Genomic DNA, 21,279 nt, shown 5'->3' with positions numbered 1-21,279 from the left:
CGCTCAGTCGTGCCCAACTCTTCGCGACCCCATGGACTACAGCCTACCAGGCTCCTCCATCCATGGGATTTTCCAGGCAAGAGTACTGGAGTGGGGTGCCATTGCCTTCCCTCAAAATCTTCACACTTACCCTTCCACTGAGATAACATTAAGAAAAGCTTGCCCAAAGGCACACAGCAATTCAGTGGCCCAAACAGAACTCAAACCCATCTGACTTCCAAGCCTGTTATCTCTATTATGCAATATTGATCTGAGTTTGAATACACTCAGGGCATTCTCACAGCATCCAGCTGTTAAAACTGAGAAAGAAAAACAATGGAGACAGAAGACTTAGAGGAGCCATTATACTGACACCACACGGTCCAGTGACATCTCGGTTTGTGAAACAAAAAACCTGAGAAGTTAAAATCAAGATGATTTTTTTCTAGCATACATCCATTCACCGCCTTTCATCTTAAAAACATTTGGGGGCACTGTTTTCCCTAACTCACTGTTTGGAACAGTCCTCAGTAATTTTCCACCTACCTCTTCCATTTCAAAGGAGTCCTTCTGCTGTGCCATTATGTTTCTTATGGATGGGATCATCAGTGGTGCATATGGCTCTTTTTCAGGTGTGGACAAAGGGACATTCTTCAGCTCCCTGCCATTTTCCAGCTCACTATGACTGGACATGTTGAAATCACTACCTAAATCAGATTCCAGAATACCAGATTCCTCATCCAGTTTATTCTCATGACTTTGAGTTTCTTTACTTTGTCCACTTTCAGGTGCATGGTTAAAATTACTATTTGCTTCATCAGAAAGTCCATCAATGTCAGAATTCTCCATAAAAGCTGCTGAACCACCTGATACTTCTTCTTTAACTGTAGCCAACATAGAAGACGACTCTTTCTTCTTCACAATTTTTTGAGACTTCTGATCGTTCTTATTGCCACTTTCTTCCGTCACTGAAATGTTTACGATCTTTCCTTTGTCAACGGCCAGGGAAGGAGTACTACCTTCTCCTTTCTCTGTTTTTTCAACACATAAGTTTAGTTTAGATAGTGTTTTCATTAAGCGATTTGCAGTGTTACTTCGGGTTAAAGGTGGAGGCGAGTCTGTCTCCTTATTAGAGGTCACTGAGGACATACTTCCAATTCTCTGCAGGGGAGTCCCAGAGACTTGGGAATATAAAGAAGAAAATGCGTTGGCCACAGTAGTAAGCACTTCAATTTGACGAAAACGGCCTACAAAAGTAAAAAAATATATATATACACACTATACACATATAATTAATTAAACCATTATTATGGTTCAGAAGTTCAATAATTAAACTACTTAGATCACAAAGATTATGAAACTAGATTTTTTTCTTTATCTAACACTTAAAACCTCTATATTTACTGTGGAGAGGGAGAAAGATTTTTCACTGTTAAGTACTAGAATTTACGTTTTAAAAAATCAGAAAGAAGGACAAAGCATAATGACCACACAGAGAAAAATAGACAGAACTGCTATTGATCTATAGCTGTGACTCTCTTTTGAGGTGTCGAACTCTTCCAAATGTTAAGTATATATAAGTATATATTTTATACCTAATGGGAGGGGGCTTAGATTTACAGATCTCTTAAAACTAATCCAAGGACCACGTAGGTTCCCACTGTTGGGGATTTCTGATCAACAGAAAAAAAAAAAAAAGCAGATTTAACGTGAAAAATCATCAAATCAGCCATACCTACCTTTATAGGTTTATAGGAAAAGCATCTGAAAGTGACTGACCTCAACTAATAGTAAAAGGCCTCTCCTTTATCAATTTTCTTTTGGAACAAAAGCAATCCGGAGATATGTATAAGGTTCCACAGGTAAGTTACATTCTCCAATGTAACACTTAAGTGGAGAATGGGGTGGGGGGATGGGTAAATTAACTTCTATAAATAGAATAATAAAAATTTAGAATAAGCAAACAGCTGTTGTATTAACCTCAATAATTAAATTTCCACAGTTATTCTTAGAAATTAGTAAGGCTTTAAAAATAAGACCATCTTGCTGCATAGATGCCATAATTTTAAAAATAATATGCTAACATTTAAAAACCTTACTTGTTAAAGCGTAATTTGGATTTTCTACTTCCATCCGTTGCATTTGTGCACTCAGAAATACTTTAATATCTATTCCTCTGGCAAATGATGATGAATTAAAAAATCTGGAAGGAATTTTGGAAGCAATATCTGGTTCATCTCGTCCAAATCCAAGATTATAAAGAATTTCTTCAGGGTCTTCCTCATAAAGTTCCAACAATTCTGAAACACTAAAAAAGAAAAAAAGAAATATCAAGATGTAAAGTAAGGTTATAGTCCACATCATATTATAAATGAATTCACATCCCTACTTTCCTGTGAAAAGATCCTCTACCCCTTCTACTCTTTAAACCATTATTTATTTCAGTATCTTTATACATTATGCACCAAATGCAATTAATAACCCTTAAAAGGAGTCTGTTCTTTCAAGCTGTTAGTTTTGAGGAAAAAGAGCTACGCCCTAAGAACACCCTCAATAAAGAAACTGTCTGATTCCTCACCTTATTTTTTTTGTCATTTTAAGAGATGTTCAGTAAAGCAGCTAAACAATTAGAGGAGAGATGAGGGAGAATAAACAGTAAACAGATTAAAGAAAAAATGAAAGTGGAAAATGGATTAGGAAGTGGGTACAACTCTGGTACCAAGGGACACCCTGCAGAACTTGAGTTTTTCTGCTATCTTTCGCTGTCCTAGAAGAGGCAATACAGGTAACAACTGATCTCAGAAAGGTGAGGGAGGAGCTTACTTTCAACTTTTTTCTAACCACTTGCACCCAGGAAGCAGGAGGAGTAAAGTAAGGAGAGTTTGGATTTCACAGGGGTCAATTCCTGCTCTAATTCTATTGGGAACTGAACATTCTGTAACCCTTATCTCTCATGCCAGTGATAATCCAAGCTGAGACTCACCGGAGAAACGAGGAATGTTAGAGACAGAACGTGAGCAGAAGGAAATTTCAATTTGTTTCAGAGAAAATGTTCAAATTTCAAAACAATAATCTGGACAATAAGGTGGTTGCTTATGCATACATATTTATTTTTATATTTTAAAGATCTTTGGTTTTATATGAAGATAAATCTATGTTCCAATATCAAGTTTTAAATTAGAAAGATTTATTCTGATATTCATATCAGAGTAACTCAAGACTCTAGCAGAATGGAAAATTTTGGAAGTAGAAATTATTCCACTATGGAGTTCCTCTCTCACAGGGCTCAAAATACTCATTATGGATTCCAGCAACATTATTAACATATTTGTTAACTTTTACTTAACTAAAAAAAAAAGATACTTCTGTCACTTATGTTGATCTATGAAACACTCTGGATTCCTTTTGACTTCATACTGTCAAGCCAAATCCAAGGCTGAAAAAGTGATCAGATTAGGTCATCTACAACACAATGTAATTGCAGTATAAGCTCAGAAGTACCTTGAGACTGTCCCACTACTTTTCCCAGAGCCAGTGGAATTCATACTCCTCCCTTTCTGATGAAACTGCAGTCTTCTCTCTTTGGCCAAAATATTACTGCTATAAACAAAAGTAGATTATATAAATTTTACCTCCACAAATATTCCTAATGTTTAGAAAGGAAAAAAAACAAACAGCTACATACCAATTATCAATTTGAGCATCAATTTCATGAAGGTGGTTCGCTAAAGGTAAAAAGAATAAGTGGAAAGCACAACTGTTAGCAAGACAATAACTACTATGATACAATCATTTAAAAAGCAAATTAGCCAGATTATTATTGCTAAATGTCTAATATACCAAACTCTTGTCCTGGCACATTAAATCTGTGTCATTAAAGATAATATACAGATAGGTAAGAAAAGAATCAGTGGCTTGTGGAGGGTATTTTTGGTTTTGTTTGTCAGCAACATAAAACTACTTCCACTGAATGTTGAAGATTAAAAGACATATAAATAACCAATTAAATGAATAGTTTGAAATAAATAGTAAGAAGGTATGTGGTATGTGTGATTCTAATTACTAAATTTTAAAACTGTTAATAAAGAATACCTAAGAAGTAAGAACATGGGTTAGCATTATTTAAGTGTTCAATAACAATATCCATTCCTAACATGGCTTTTTTAAGGCTAATAATTCACTCCAGTTACAGCCAATTTTTCTTGCATCTACTTTGAAAATTTCTACTCATTTCAACATATGTTTTCCTATAAAAGTTGCCTTTCAAGTTTATCCTAGACTTATAAGTTCTAAACAAATAAATGCTATTAATGTTTAAGTCTAGAGTAAGTTGAATTTACTGTATTTAACTTTTATGGACAAATATAAAGAATGAAATTATTACAAGTGTATCTATTTTCAGCACATCAGACTTTTTCCTTTTTTCATTTCTGATCTGCAGAGCCATGGCAATTTCTTTTCCAACAGAAACGTGTCTAACACATAGCATTCAATAAATATTTACTGAATGAATGACAATAATCTTGAAGCAATTTTCAGTAAAACAGCATAATAGCTCCACTTTTCTCTGAGACATCCTTTTTGGGTCTGGCTTCCAATAAAATCATTCAATATGGATGAATAGGCAGAGCACAGAGTTTTAGGGTAGTGAAAAACACATTATATGATATCATAATGATGGATAAATGTCATTACAATTTTGTCTAAACCCATAGAATGTACAAGACCAAGAGTGAACCCTAGTGTAAGCTATGGATTTGGGGTAATTATGATGCCTTATTCTAGGTTCATCAATTGTAACAAATGTACTAGTCTGGGGGGTGGGGGGCAGGGATGTTGACAACAGGGAAGCTATGCATATATAGGGCAGAAAGCAGATGGGAAACCTCTGTACCTTCCCCTCAATTTTTCTGTGAAAAGAACTGTTAAAAAAAAAAAATGAAGTCTTCAAAAAAATTCCATATTGTGAAGCTACTAAGATAGTTATTGAAAGTGCTATTTACAATAACATTGGAAATGTACTTTAATACTGATTGGGGAACAGTAGGTTTAAGCTTTACAGTTTATTTTATAGAGTTTATTCCTGGAAAAGATATTAACAGAAATATAAAAACTAACATATTCACATATTCTACAGTTTTCAGTGTTAGATGGCTCTTAGTAAGTAATCTATCACACAGATTGACTTCAAACAGCAAAAGATCAAGAATATTAAATTCAGTGGGTAAATTCACTATACATCAACTTATAATTCAAAGATTTAATAAAATCCTTAATTCTTTTTTTATAAAAAGCACTCATTAATAACCCAGCTATATAGTAACCAATAATTTCAAAATACCAATAAAACAATAAAAAAAATTCTTAACTTTACATTGTGAAAGCTTTATTATGAATCTGCAGGAAAAGATAATCTGTGAAAATTTAAACATAGCACAATACACTTTTAAAATCCTAATGCAGCTTTGAACCGACATCAGTACAATGATTTCTAGTTGACTTCTAGTAACTCTATTTTGTCTTTTCCTTTAATCTTCTAAAAATCTGGAAAAAGAGGAAGCGAGGAAAGACAGGAGGCACTTGAATGCAAAATAAAAGACAAGCTGCAGCTGTATACCTCACACTAAAATAAGTTTCACTGCAATTTTCTCACATATAAATATTTAAGCTTCCTTTTGCGGGACAAGTCTTCCCTCAGTTGTATCACCATTATTTGCCCCAAACAGTTCCTTTAGAGCATTAAAGTCCAATGAAAACCTTTTATTTCACAATGGTTTTCCAGAGCCATTTCTACAGGTCTCCAAAAGGCTCTCACTAGATTAACACATAAAAGTTTCTGTAAAATGTACCTGAGCCACTTTCAAGAACTTTAATTCTGAGGGTCATAAACCTGAAAACATGTCACTTTCTCTTTTTAATTTTAAAACTATATGAAAATACAGTTCCTCCAAACATACCTTCAGCTCCCAATGACAAATCATCTTCAAAACTTCCCCCATTTCTCACAAGCACACCTGAAAGAAATATCAGAAGATTCATCCCAGTATTCTGTCCTTCCTGACCCTCCACATAAAATCAGTTTTAATTTAAACGAACTGACCAAGCAAAATATAAGACAGAGTAAAGCATTTCAGACATGAATGTCCTCATAAGTTACTCTCCTTATAATTGCAGGAAGAAGACACACGTTTCATTGTGAAAGAAACCAGGTAAAATTGCTAGAAGCTGGAATCTACTGGCTATTTTATACTTCCTAAGCCTTTAAGATGTTGAATTAGATAATGTATCTTACCCAACAGTTTCACTGAAAACCAGATTCCGATACAGTCATTTCTTTTACCCCCTTATATTAAGTTGGGAGCTCAAGCTAGATTTTCCTGATACTGTAAATAGTTTTTATATACCTTGCCACTACCTGCACATTCTTATTGTACTTTGAACTTTGGAATTCCACCTTGCACAGGTGGTAAAATTTCAGGTGTGGCAATTTCAGTTCATGTAAGCAAAGAAATGCTACACTAAAGCTGACCTAATTCACTCAATATATATTTTCCCTATGTTTACGTATCACATTTCTATATTTAATTAGTCTTTATAATATCTAACTGAACAATAAAAATAACGAGTTTCACATTGTGCAAAGGCTTAGTAATTTGTTTAAACTCACCACAGTTTTTATGGTTCATGACAAGGTTTCTCCCTTTTGGCTTTTATCTTAGAACTGCATATTTTATAAACATGAACATCACTTTTATAATTTATATATACACACACACATTCACTTTCACTCCCAGGACAATAAAGTAGGACCCTCATAAAGAACAGATTTAGAAAGGTAACTTTCTCTTACCCTTGAGAGTACTACTGCTTTGTTCATCCAGTGAGGCTCCCAATGGGGTACTGAAATCACATAAACACATCAGCCTTAGTCTTGAAAAGCTGTCTGGAGAGCTGCCACTGCACTGCCCGACACTTTAAAGGGTTATAGCTAAGCAAGCTTCAAATCACAGTTTAACATTTCTCCCAAACACAGAGGGAATGCAAGTGGATTACATAAGTAATATGCTACCAAGCAAATACCTATCATCAAGTCAGCTCACCAGGAATGATTTAATCACACGTCTGATGTGCCAGCAATTAAGAGCAAGAATGGCAATTACAAATGGTATGAATTGGCATTTTCTTTACAAAAACAGAAAAAAGAATGACAGTAGGCATTTAGAAAATGTCTGCTCCTCTCAATCCCTTCTCTAGAAATAGGAAACAGAATTAAAAGAAAACAAATCTTTATCTCAATAAAATTTAAAAGTCAGAGTCTAGTTAGAAATAAGGCTCAACAGTTTTCTTAAATCTCATCTAGCATTTTAGAGCGCCACTCAGTGCCTCCCTTAGCCCAACTATTATCTTTTCTGATACAGTAGAGAAGTTTGGAATTCATTTTATGCTTTTAAACTGAAAAAATACATATATTCTTCATTTAACTCTGAAAAGATTACTAAAAAGTTGGCTTGAGAATCTAAAGAATTAGCCATTACTAAAATTCTTTCACATTCTTATTGTTCAAACAAGTCTTTTAAATGCAAAATATCTCTTTCTCAAAACTAAGCTAAAGAAACAGATTATTTTATTATAAAAGTTCTACTTCGTGTCATAAGTCTTTTGTCAGTAACAATTTATACCTATTATAGATTCACACCGGACATGGAGTCTATCATAAAAATATCAGTTTCAAAAAAATATTACTGAAATGCCAACGTTAAAAGTTTCTACAAACAAACATACAAGCAATGGCAATTCTTTAAAAATTAGTGATTTTGAAATCTAAAAGGATAAGCAGTGACCATAAAAGCTCTAAGTTTTTGCACATATTTTAAAAAGCTAAACTTTATGCCTTCAAAAAAAGTCACTCCTCTTCCATGATGGCTTTTTGGGTAGGCCAAAACATTGCATTACTCCTGCAGATATCTCTACTGGCCTGGGCACCAACACAAGATGGCAAATGAGCAGACTATAACTGGCATTCTGCTTCAGAAACAAGTCTCTCACTCTCATAATTGCTCTTACAAATCTTATCAAAAACTCTATCTCTTCTTAGATGCTACTTTATTCAAGCAATGTGTTTCCACTTAGCTGGTGGTGGGGGGGGGGGGGGGTGGATTTTTAAAATAAAGACTCCCTTTAGGGAAAAACAAGAAGGTATCTTTATTCAGGATATAGAAAGCAATAAGAAACAAAGATTACTTGAGACCCTATCATGGGGGAATATGCTGTCTTTAAATCACCTGTACCTAATATACAAAGTAGACTAATTCTAGGAAGGATCCTAAATTGTTATAGAAAAAAAAAAAAAAATGCAGTCACATATACCCTACGGTCAAATCTGTGATGATTAAAACTCACAGTAAAAGACTGTTTGTTCTAGCTTTTCAGAGTACAAATGAATGTCCCTTTTGTACAGAATAGGTGCAACAGTAGGGAACAAGAAAGAAATTGATGAAAGAAATCCATGAGGGAAGACGCAAGAGAATTTAGAATCTGCCTACATAAAATAAGATTAGCAACAAAACTTCAGGAATTTTCAGAGATCACATGTCCTGGTGAATGTTAACATCTGCCCATTACATTTATCTGTAAAGATACACTTATTTACTGTCTGCTTGATGTGATCTCTTATACAATCTTAATTGCTATACGTCATAAAAAACATGATTCTTCTCTTGCTCCTAAACATTTTTTTGTGTATTTTTACAAAGAGGATCCATATATCTCATATTTCAGAAGGGTCTGTGATATCCAGAATAAAAGGAGTCCAATAATGGAGTGTTCAGCAAGGCTCCAAGCAATTCACCAAAACAGGATACCAACAGAGCAGTGGCCAGTATTTTGTCTCTTTAGGGAAGAAAAACAAACTGGCATATATAAGAATCATTTCTCTCTCCTCTCCCAAAAAAGACTTCCCAAACTCTGGTACTTGGACAAAAAGGTGAAGAAAAGCCCCAACTGAGATGGCAAAAAATATATACAGAAGAAAATACCTTAACAAAAGTTAAAAAACCTACATTCTTCACAGCAGATTTTGTAAGTAGCAAATAAGTTGGAAAAAATAATTAAAATATGAAACAGGCACATTTTACTGTAGTAAGATATGATCAATCTCCTCTGTACTTTCAAACATTTCTGTACCAGCTATCAAACCATGTAATTAAACTGATTTATGTAGCCTGACTGTCTTCAAAGCTCTATTTCCCTTCTGTGAATTCCAGGGCCATCTGACAAATCCACGTCCAAGGTGTAAACTAGAACAAAATTAGCTAGTTTTAATAGCTCTCCAAACAGAATTAAGGCACCAGCATAAAGTTAAAGCCCAGTTAATGTAGTTAAGTAAATTAAACTCATTTAAAACACATTTGAAAGGGAAATGACCCTATGCCAGATGTACAGATGTCAAAACAAATGCAAAATAAAATACTGTGTGAAATGTGACAAGCCTTTCAAATAAAAACGGGCCAGCATAATAATATGACATGATTATCTGTTTTAGATTTCTGATGTCTGAGGCTAACATCACGCTCCGGAACTGAAGTCCTAACAACTGTAAAGTCAACATGGTCACCAAATAATCGGCGCTCACAGCACTTCCATTTCTAATCGTTTAAAGGAGGAAGCTATCCGCCGGCTTACTTTCCGGTTCAGAGCTTATGAGGTTCACGGGACCCACAGGGACGGCGGCCCGAGTCACTCCGCCCGGGCGTCCCAGCTGAGCGGATCTCCCCCCGGACGCGAGCGAGGACTCACCGGCAGTCCTTGAGCCATATCGCGATCTTCTCGTTGGGCACGTTTCCTGCAGGACAGAGGGGACAGCTCGTTACCGACCCCCGGGGAACTCTGACCACGGGGTCACCCTGGATACCCCCAGGGAGAGTCTTACTGGGGACAAAATGCAGCCTAACTAAGCCACACGTCGCAGTGACCACCTGAAGGGAAATGATGGCACCGGGGTGTCTGTGTTGACGCTGGAGACGCCTTGCCAAGCGCGCGCGTTTAAAGGTCGAAGTGTCCCCTCTCCCCCTGCCTGGAGCCCAGGAGGTCTCCCAGAACTCAGAGCAGTCGCCCAAGGCGCACGAGACTTTCCTCCGCCAGCCCGCACTCCCCCGAGCTCCCCGCCCGCCGCTGCCCGGCCGGGCGCACGGACCTCTCCCCGCGGCCGCCGGCAGCTTCGTTCCGGGGAGGTCGTCCTCGTCCTCGTCCTCGTCCTGCGTCGTCGCCTCTGTGGACAGGTCCTCTGTCTCCGACGCCTGCCAGGAGCCGCGGCACTTGGCCCAGGCCTTCCTCCTGCGACTCGCCACTTGCCACTCGAGTTCCTCCTCCGCCTCCGCCGACGCCACCAGGGGCCGGTCCATGGCCACACTGGGGGCTCCGCAGCCCCAGCCGGAGCCTGTGAAAGACGCGGCGGCGGCAGGGACCCCCGCCCCTAGCTGTCAGCGCCCCGCCGGGCTGGGGGCCCCGGGGAGCCGGAGCCGGCGCGGGAGGAGGAGGAGGAGGAGGAGGAGGAGGGGACGGGAGGGAGGGAGGGAAGGAAGGGGAGGGAGGGGGCGGAGGGCCAGCGCTTCACATGAAGCCGGCCGGGCGCGGCGCGGCAGCGCGAGTGGCCCGAGCGAGCGCGGCTGGGAGCCGAGCGCCTGCCAGCCCCCTTCCCGGCTCCCCCGCCCCCGCCTCCGCCTGACGCCCAGGGGCCTGGCCGGCAGCCGCGCGTCAGCGCGCCCCTCCCTCGGCGGCATTCCACGCCCCCTTCCGGCCGGAGGCGCGCGGGGCGGGCGCGGCGAGCCCGGAGCGGGCAGACCCGCCCCCGAACCCCCGCCCGCCGCCCGCCGCCCTCTGCCCCCCGCCGCGGCTTTTTCGCCTGTTTGTAGGTTAATAATCTTTGCTTTCTCTCAAGTTCTCCTCGCAGCCTGAAAGAGAAGGAATGTGGAAAGGCCAAGTTTCCTTGAACGCCCTTCTTCACCTCAAAACAAGTGTCTGCTTGGGCTCCCTGAAAGTTACTCTTCGAGGAGTCCAAAGAATTGTGTACAAGGAATTGTGGAGACAGCTAGGGAAAAGAGGCGCATAATTGGTATTTGTCAAAATGTCTAAACAGGAAAAGACTAGACTTCGTGGAGTGCTACCTTATGCTTAAGAATGTTATTTAACGTGGCTGTTATGTATGAAACTGAATTAATGATTTAAGCAGGAAGTTCCACGTTGAAATTGGACATAAAGAGGTGAAGGAAAATAGAGTGAGAAACGTCTGAGGAAAGTAGAAATATTTGAATTTGGGTGCTACTAGATACAAATGATGTCAAGGTTTGGAATTACTTTAAAAACGAGTTTGAGCATTTCCTTTTGTTGTTTTTAAACTCTTCCTAGCAGAAAGACTATAAAATACTAATCAGCATCATATCCAAGATCCAAAATAGCTTTCCAGAGTCATCACGGTATCATTCTGGGCCTTCTACTGTAAAGTTATGGGGGAACTAGAACAGGGATACTGGTATGTCACTGCCTTGAAATTTCACTATTAATCTTTTCTTTGAGTCTCAAAAACTTTCGTTTTCAAGAGCCCTATAACATACTACAGCTAACAGTTGAATTGCCCTGCAAAATAGGCCAGAGTCTAGCTGCCTGTAGGAAAGGTAAGCAGGAGAGCCAGTGTGGATGGTACCTGGAGAGAAGGCATTGAAAGGGCTGGTTCAGAAGTCCCAGAGAACCAACCTTGCTGTGTTCAGTTTCATTTGGGGCCCAGAGGGACCCCAACTTACTTAGCTCTGTCATTGCCACATGCTGTTGTTGACTGTATCCTAGCCTCTCAGTTCATTCCTTTTCTTTCTGTCCAATACCTCCATGATCTTCAAGATCCAGCCAAGTCAGAAATTTTCCTGGACTGCATCTTTCCACCACCTCTGGTCACATCTTTTCCACAGTTCCCTGGTATGTAACTGAATGTCTGTCTCATTTATTTTGGGACTGAACTTGTGCAGTAAATAATATGACTGGCTTCTAAGGGTGTGTCTGGCTTCCTAGGCAGCCTGTAAAGGGAGACACCAAAGAACACTATTCTATATTCTTCTTGCATCCTTTACACTTTTAGCACAGTGCCTATCCCATGAGGAATATTGAGTTCTCAAGGTAAATTTTCTATGCTTCACATTCCTCAGAATGTACAGTCAAATGGATAAATACTTGACTCTATGTTGTATCTCTTTGGCCTATTATCTTTAGTTTTGTTGTTTAAATGCTTTTAAACAACGAAGAATTTTTGAGGATAATGAACCACATTTTATATTTAAAAACCCAGCCACCAGGACCTCCCCTGGCGGTCCAATGATTAAGACTCTGCGCTTCCGAAGCAGGGGGCACTCGTTCCACCTCTGATTGAGGAGCTAAGATCCAACATGATGCATGGCATGGCCAAAAAGAAAAAAAAACCACCAACCAAGTCAAATAATAAAGGGGGGGAAATGCCAGCGGATAAGCTTAGAATAACATTAGATAATAGCTTTAGTGCAACAAGTCTTGAATTTCTAATCCCACAATCATGTTTTATTCTACATTATGATTTTTAACCTGAAACACTGAGGGTATAGAAGTAATAGAGAAGGAAATCCTTGTCACAGCTATTTTGAAAAGTAATGACTTTTAATTGTATTCTCTACTTTGAGATTTTACAAAATTTCCCGTGTTTCATTTATTCAAAAATGAATAGCACACTACACACGAGGAGAGTCTGTCTGCTTGCTTCTTCAAGGATTTTTTTTTTCCAAACAGCTACTATATTGTAGATCAACTGCCACTACACTTTGCAGAAGTTCTACATAAAGAATAATGTTTGAATTACTAATCCCCATGGGCTTCCCAGGTGGTGCTAGTGATAAGTCCGTTCAGTTGTTCAGGCGACCTCATGGACTACATGGACTTCATGGAGTGCAGCACTCCTGGCCTCCCTGTCCATCACCAACTCCCAGAGTTTACTCAAACTCATATCCATTGAGTTAGTGATGCTGTCCAACCATCTCATCCTCTGTTGTCCCCTTCTCCTCCCACCCTCAATCAGGGTCTTTTCAAATGAGTCAGTTCTTTGCATCAGGTGGCCAAAGTATTGGAGTTTCAGCTTCAACATCAGTCCTTCCGATGGATATTCAGAACTGATTTCCTTTAGGATTGACTGGTTGGATCTTCTTGCAGTCCAAGGGACTCTCAAGAGTCTTCTCCAACACCACAATTCAAAAGCATCAATTCTTTGGTGCTTAGCTTTCTTTATAGTCCAGCTCTTACATCCATACCTGACTACTGGAAAAACCATAGCTTTGACTAGATGGAGCTTTGTTGGCAAAGTAATGTCTCTGCTTTTTAATATGCTGTCTATGTTGGTCATAACTTTTCTTCCAAGGAGCAAGCATCTTTTAACTTCATGGCTGCAGTCACCATCTGCAGTGATTTTGGAGCCCCTCAAAATAAAATCTGTCAGTGTTTCCACTGTTTCCCCATCTATTTGCCCTGAAGTAATAGGACCAGATGCCATGATCTTAGTTTTCTGAATGTTGAGTCTTAAGCCAACTGTTTCACTCTCCTCTTTCACTTTCATCAAGAGGCTCTTTAGTTCTTTTTCACTTTCTGCCATAAGGGTGGTGTCATCTGCGTATCTGAGGTTATTGGTATTTCTCCTGGCAGTCTTGATTCCAGCTATGCTTCATTCAGCCCAGCGTTTCTCATGATATACTCTGCATCTAAGTTAAATAAGCAGGGTGACAATATACAGCCTTGACGTACTCCTTTCCCTATTTGATGGTAAAGAAACTGCCTGCCAATATGGGAGACTTAAGAGACAACAGGTTCAATCCCTAGATCAGGAAGATACCCTGGAGGAGGAAGTAGTAACCCACTCCAGTATTCTTGCCTGGAAAATCCCATGGACAGAGGAGCCTGACAGGCTACAGTCCATAGGGTCACACAGAGTCAGACACGACTGAAGTGAATACTAATGCCTACAAGGTGGAGGAAGAAAAATATTTATACTAGATGCAGATAATCCCATCCAGCATGCTATAATGGAAACAGTAGAGTCTTTGGTGTCAGACTGAAGTTTGAAATCTGTTCCTATCTCCTTCTGTCTCTTGTATGGCCTGGGGGTAAAGCAGCTGATATCTCTAGCTATCACATTCCTCATCTTTGAAATAGTGGTCATGATAACTGCCTGCCCAAAGGTGAAGTGAGGATTACATGAAACAAAGTAGATGTTCAGTGAAAGTAAAAGAAAGTGAAGTCCCTTTGTCGTGTCCGACTCTTTGCGACCCCATGGACTGTAGCCCACCAGGCTCCTCCATCCATGGGATTCTCCAGGCAAGGATACTGGAGTGGGTTGCCATTTCCTTCTCCAGGGAATCTTCCCGACCCAGGGATCAAACCCAGGTGTCCCGCATTGCAGGCAGACGCTTTAACCTCTGAGCCACCAGGGAAGCCCACAGATGTTCAGTATCACTACTGAAATTGGCATATTGCACAAGACAAAAATCAATCTCATGTGGGGATTTATTCTTATAGTAAATGACATCTACGTGCTTTTGCAGCTGAAATTTTTAAACATAAAGTCAGGCTAGGACAGAAAACCAACTCCAGTTAATTTAGCCAATTTTAAATAGAAAAGCATATATCAAAAGTGAAACATTATGCTCAGTATAATTCATTACTGATAAAGAAGGCTGAGTGCGAAAGAATTGATGCTTTTGAATTGTGGTGCTGCAGAAGACTCTTGAGAGTCCCTTGGACTGCAAGGAGATCAAACCAGTGAATCCTAAAGGAAATCAAGCCTGAATATTCATTGAAAGAACAGATGCTGAAGCTGAAGCTCCAATATTTTGGCCACCTGATGGAAAGAGCTGACTCACTGGAAAAGACCCTAATGCTGGGAAAGATTAAGGGCAGAAGGAGAAGGGGACGACAGAGGATGAGATGGTTGGATGGCATCATCAACTCAATGAACATGAGTCTGAGTAAACTCTTGGAGACAGTGAAGGACAGGGAATCCTGGTGTGCTGTTCATGGGGTTGCATACAGTCAGATATGACTTAGTGACTGAACAACAACAAGGCCTTAACATATTCCTCCAAATTACAAAACAAGATTTACTAGTAGGAAAACTGGCTCGTAGCTCAGTTGGTAAAGAATCTGCCTGCAATGCAGGAGACCTGGGTTCATTCCCTGGGTTGGGAAGATCCCCTGGAGAAGGAAATGGCCACCCACTCCAGTATTGTTGCCTGGAGAATCCCATGGACAGAGGATCCTGGCAGGCCACGGTCCATGAGGTCACAAGACTCAGACACGACTTAACGACTAAGCCACCAGCCACCATACTAAAGCAGTTTGGTTCTAGTTAAGGTATTGTTTCTTCAGTATTTACATAATTAAAAATTTTATTTTGTGCATCAAAATCTTAATAATTCAGAATCTGATCAGAAAGTGGTATAGTGTTGCAGTTTACCAAATTGAAATATAAAATACTGCACTTTTTATTTAATCTGCCATTCTATTTACTTAATACCTTCCAGATCCCTTTGTCATAATAATAGAATTATCTGGAGGAAAGAATTCTGTATAAAGTAAGTTTGGTGAGCTCTGCTTATTCTCATCTCCCCCAATCCCAACCCAGTCACTATGAATATTAAAGACCTGAGAAGTCTTCAAGTTTTTTTTTTTTTTTAAACTGTTTAAAACTGTTTAGCTTTGCTTAACCCAGCATTTCTAAAGTTCATTTCAACATGTAATCTTTTGGACCCCCTGAAGGAGAAGGCAATGGCACCCCACTTCACTACTCTTGCCTAGAGAATCCCATGGATGGAGGAGCCTGGTAGGCTGCGGTCCATAGGGTCGCGCAGAGTCGGACACAGTTAAGCGACTTCACTCATTTTTCACTTTCATGCATTGGAGAAGGAAATGGCAACCCACTCCAGTGTTCTTGCCTGCAGAATCCCAGGGATGGCGGTAACCTTAGTGGGTTGCTGTCTATGGGGTTACACAGAGTCGGACACGACTGAAGTGACTTAGCAGCAGCAGCAGCAATATAACTGTTAACATTTCCAGGGATGCTAGTTTAATGATTTATAGTAGGATAAAGAGGATGAAAGGAAAATGTTTCTGAACCAGTGACTTCTTCAAAAACTTTCAAAGATTTGTTTACAAATCATATAATTAAACTATGCAGAAAGGTGGTTAGTTTGCCTTAGATTGTTTTTTTATATATATAAAGTCATTATTAGCCATTAAAGTATTTCTGGTTATTATATATATTTAAAGTAATAAAATTGAGTATTTAAGGTCTATAATCTAAACCTATTACCTATTGTCTGGTTTTTTCCACATTAGCAAAAACTCTTACTATACTAGTTCGCTGTCCTCATAAGTACATATTAACATAGCAAAATAGTCTATTTTGATTTGCCTCATTTTCCTGAGTATACATCAGAAGATACAGGTGTTAATATCACTGGAACTTTGCCTTACAAATTATTTATATAATCTGAGTAAATTTATATACTTTCTAATTTTGTACAAATTAAAGACTTGTCATTTAGCGCTCATTTCACCATTCCTAGGTTACAAGGTCTTCAGTTTTCCACACAGTGCTAAATTTACCCTCTCCATGGTAAAACCTTTTAGTCTTCTTGTTTTCTTTTCAGTGGCTCAATTTTCTGGTGTTTCTGAGCAACAGGTAATAGATGGCTCATCTATTCTTCATCAACAATGACATGAAGCAAGATTATATAACAGAATAAGCTTTATTTGTTAAATTCATGAAGGAACTCGAAGGTTTTGAAAATTCTCATAACTGGACATAGTAACACATGGGAAAGCTAATATGTATTTAATTCATTTGTGAAGCTTTAAGATCAGTCCTTTTCTTCATTTCCTTTTCAGTCCTGCCTTAAAATATTGCTTTTAAAGGACTCTGATGTTTTAAATCATGAAAGCTTTGGAAAAGGTATATTTATTGATATCAAATGCTCAGTCTTTGCCACTTGAATTAAACATTTTTCTATGGTACACAACAAAACAGGAGGACGTCATTATTGCATTTTGCCGTTTTCACAGTTCTTTTATGTGATCAATTTACTGATATGCATTTTCTTCCTAATTTAAGATTAATTACTAGCTCTTATGTTACCTATATGATTCTTCCTATTTAAAGGCATTTAAAACTTTTAAAAAATTATTTCACTATGTGTATATTTGGAATTATATGTTTATTATAATTGTAACCTCTCCTTCCACCACATTTTATGAGGATCAAAAAAACAGGTTGGTAACTAGATGAGCCATGTATCTATATAATACTGATAATCTATAAAAGCTTTAAATGGTACAGACCTCACAAATGGTTCTTTAAAATATACAGCCCCCCCCGCCCCCCCCCACACATACAGTCCTTTTAAGAAGTAATTCTGATGTGTTCCTGAATCTGAATAAACTATAAACTGCGCTGACCTCTCCTACCACATTTCCCCTCTCTAATCTCCCTTTTGCAGCCCCTTCATGCCCATCTCAGAACAATCTGCATTCAGAACAGGACCGTTTACAAGTTGAATGGAGTTATTTTGGGTGAGTCATTGAAAACACAGTACAAAACCTTTCCTCACTCACCAGAAATGCATTTTCAAAATAAAGCCAAAGAGAACAAGGCTTGGCAAGTTTGAGGACAAAATGGGGAGAGAGCGGGGTTTCTGCCAGACTCAGCCAGGATTTTGCTCAACCATTTTTGGCTATTCTTTACATTCAGCTCCACCAACTTTCCTTACCATCACTAACCAAAACGTACAAGATTGAGCAGGTAAGCCATCAAAACTAGGACATTCAGTTTCAACCAGCTCTGCACTGGTAGTTAGGGTCAGTAGATCCCTGAGAATTTAGTGACAGTTTAAAATCCCCCCTTTTGTCCCCCTGAATTCAGAGGTTACATACTTACTTAATAATTTCTTTTCTCGATTAAATCATTTTGACAAATAATGATTATAGGCAATTTTTAGAAAGTTGTGTATACATTCAGTATGCAATCTTTTAAAGTAAGAGAAGTTTTATGAGAGTTAATCCAAGAATAAGATGTTAAAGGAAATAGAGCTATAGAGACAGAAAATAATAAGCTAGTTCCTAAGAACTTTTAAAATTGAATTAATATAAGTCTATACAATGACTTGATAAATTTGGGGGCTTTAATATGCAGGTATTCAAGATTCACGCAACAATGTAAGGTCTTATTTATTTATCTATCTATAAAACATGTCACTCACCTTTTATCCTGCAGAGTGCTTTCTAGCTGAAATACAAGTGATTACTCTTCTACAACCTATTACAAATCAGCTGAAGCTTATATCTCATAAATGAAGAAAAACCTAGAATCTGCAAGGAGACATCCTTAACATAAAATGGTAATTTAGAACTCTTTCACTGTAAAATTTGATAGTCCCTGAAAATCATGTTTGACAAAGGTTGACCCAGTACATTACTGTGTGCTAATTAATACATCCTGTAGAGGATCCTACTCTTATAGGGGGTCCCTGTTCACAAAGAGTCTATCCCCAAGTGGTGGGGACAAGCCAGGCTCTAGTGGATATAATTATGCAAGTATTCTTGAACTCCCTGCAAATTATCAGTTTCCACAGTCAAGGTGACAATTATTGGTTAGGCAGAGTGAAAACTCCATGTTTGCAAGTTAATCTGGCTATGGAAGCATGAGGGTCATAATAAATAAACACATATTTCCTGCTGTAGTTAAAATACAGTAAAGAACTCTGGTTTCCCACATTTTTTCCTTTTGTGATTAAACAATTGCTTTAAAGTTATAAAATAAGTACTTACATGACCTTCAAAGCTTATCTCTCCTATCTAAGAATGAGTTCATTGTATTTAATTGTATTGAAATATGATCTACATATGATCAAAGGTTAAAGGACCAAATATCTATTGGTGGGAACCTCAAACTAAGAACTTCTTCACAATCTTATTTCAAAACAGAAAAATAAACCAAACCTCCACTAAAATTTCTTTGAGGCAAGAAAGTTCATTACTGTTGTTTCAGTGGCATATTTGGCCTGGATTCCATTAGTATTAATCAAACAGCTTAAAGTTGTGTTTGTTAATAGACTGTTATTAAATGAAAGAACTACAGGGTAAAGGTCAACACACAGGTTGTTTTGCTTAATTTTTAAAAATTCCCCTGAGCCTATGTCTTTCCAATCTTTTTAAAAACAACTCAGCCCAAGTTGGCACCTTAAACCTTTAAACACTATAACTACACTAGTGGATATTCAACTTGAAGAAATGCTGTTAGAGACCATTTATTTCAGTGGACCCAAGGAAATAACAGTGCTAAAAATGGGTACTTTTGATTGAGCACTTGCTTTGTTTCAGAGACTGTATTTATACCTGGATTTACAGTGTCTGGTTTAATACAACTCTATATGAGTTTGTCCTTGGAGAAGGAAATGGCAACCCACTCCAGTATTCTGGCCTGGAGAATTCCTTGCACAGAGGAGCCTGGCAGGCTACAGTCCAAGGGGTCACAAAGAGCTGGACATGACTAAGTGACTAACGCACACATACGAGTTTGTAATACTTTGACTTTACAGATAGGGAAACTGAGCTTCAGAGACGTTAGTGCTTACCTCAGGCCACATACTAGTAAGGGGCAGAGTGGAACCAGGACTTTCCCCCTGCAGAGCCAGTGCTCCTACACAAGATGTGTGGATGTCTTAGATTCTCCAAGTCTAGTTAGAGAAACCTTGGCAACCATTTATTCTCGGCAAACCCCTGCTGCTGCTGCTGCTGCTGCTGCTGCTGCTGCTGCTAAGTCGCTTCAGTCGTGTCCGACTCTGTACGACCCCATAGACGGCAGCCCACCAGGCTCCCCCATCCCTGGGATTCTCCAGGCAAGAACACTAGAGTGGGTTGCCATTTCCTTCTCCAGTGCATGAAAGAAAAAGTGAAAGGGAAGTTGCTCAGTTGTGTCCAACTCTTCGCGACTCCATGGACTGCAGCCTACCAGGCTCCTCCGTCCTGCTACCACTCCTTAATTTTACAAAGGAGGAAACTGAGCTGAGAAATTTGCCTGCCTAAGGTCAGCCATCTTAGTTAGTGACAGAATTAGTTATGGATAAAAATCCATATCTTAGCAGTCCTATAAACATAAAGGCAGAGATTTTTTTTTAAATTGTTTTTATCTCATCAATCTTCTGAAAAACTCAGAGAATGTAAAAACAAAGATTTGAGTATCCAGGCTTCTTAGCAGCATGTAACATGACAGAAGTAAAGTTGATACTTCAGGCCCCGAATCTGTAGCTCCACCTAGCCATATTTCTGGAGAGGACTTCAGGTTGGAGACAGTGAGAATCTCTGCAAACAAGTATGTTCTTCAGCTTATGTTTGAGTCCTTTCTTCTAGGATAACATCCTGTTCTCTATTAGATGCAAGACTAACCCAAGACTAGCCCAAGACTGTAATACCCTTGGCCCAACCGCTTTCTTGCTCTCAGAGGACTTTCTCGAAGGGAACAATGTTCATGATCAAAACAAAGGAGTTTTTTCTTCTCAACCTAAAATCTGGTCTTCCAAGCAAGCTTTGACTGCCCAGTATAGGACATGACATTTTAAGGCTTCGCCTAGTGACAGTCGCTCAGTCGTGTCTGACTCTTTGCAACCCCATAAACTATACAGTCCATGGAATTCTCCAGGTCAGAATATTGGAGTGGGTAGCCATTCCCTTCTCCAGAGGATCTTCCCAACCGAGGGACTGAACTCAGGTCTCCTGCATTGCAGGCAGATTCTTTACCAGCTGAGCCATAAGGGAACTCTTCACCTAAGAACTATTTTAAACTCTTTTGTGAAGAGAAACAACTTTTAGAAAGATTTTGTAAAGAAACTTCAGTCACTACTGTGACTATCTAACATATGATATGTGGGCATTTTAATATATTTAATCATGATTTAAATACATGCGTGCGTGCTAAGTCACTTCAGCTGTGTCTGATTCTTTGTGATCCTATGAACTGTACCCGCCAGGTTCCTCTGTCCATGGGATTTTCCAGGAAAGAAGTGGAGTGGGTTGCCATGCCCTCCTCCAGGGAATCTTCCCAACCCAGGGATCGAACTCGCTCCTCTTGAATTGGGAAGCAGGTTCTTGACCACTAGTGCCACTTAAGCAGACCAGCAAAGAGCTAGGTGCCTTGTTAGTATCAAATTATTTTCAAGAAAATGGTTTTTACAAAATCACTCTATGATTTGT

At 39.1% G+C, this 21,279-nt stretch overlaps 1 protein-coding gene across 3 annotated transcripts in view; it reads right to left on the bottom strand.

Annotated features, from left to right (window-relative positions):
* Positions 1-10,749, bottom strand: part of SSFA2 (sperm specific antigen 2) — a 39,817-nt gene extending 29,068 nt beyond the window's left edge. For 2 of the 3 annotated variants that reach the window (XM_018065361.1, XM_018065378.1), the window contains exons 1-8: positions 10,172-10,749; positions 9,775-9,820; positions 6,830-6,879; positions 5,937-5,993; positions 3,665-3,704; positions 3,481-3,579; positions 2,079-2,287; positions 526-1,226 (exon numbers count right to left, since the gene is read on the bottom strand). In XM_018065361.1, the coding sequence (XP_017920850.1) occupies positions 526-1,226; positions 2,079-2,287; positions 3,481-3,579; positions 3,665-3,704; positions 5,937-5,993; positions 6,830-6,879; positions 9,775-9,820; positions 10,172-10,379 (1,410 nt within the window). In that variant the 5' untranslated portion in view covers positions 10,380-10,749. The remainder of the gene's footprint in view (positions 1-525; positions 1,227-2,078; positions 2,288-3,480; positions 3,580-3,664; positions 3,705-5,936; positions 5,994-6,829; positions 6,880-9,774; positions 9,821-10,171) is intronic. The other variant, XM_018065369.1, reaches the window with a different exon arrangement.

The sequence above is a fragment of the Capra hircus genome, chromosome 2, assembly GCF_001704415.2.
Source record: "Capra hircus breed San Clemente chromosome 2, ASM170441v1, whole genome shotgun sequence".
NCBI lineage: Eukaryota > Metazoa > Chordata > Mammalia > Artiodactyla > Bovidae > Capra > Capra hircus.
This window is presented reverse-complemented; position numbering and strand designations above follow the sequence as displayed.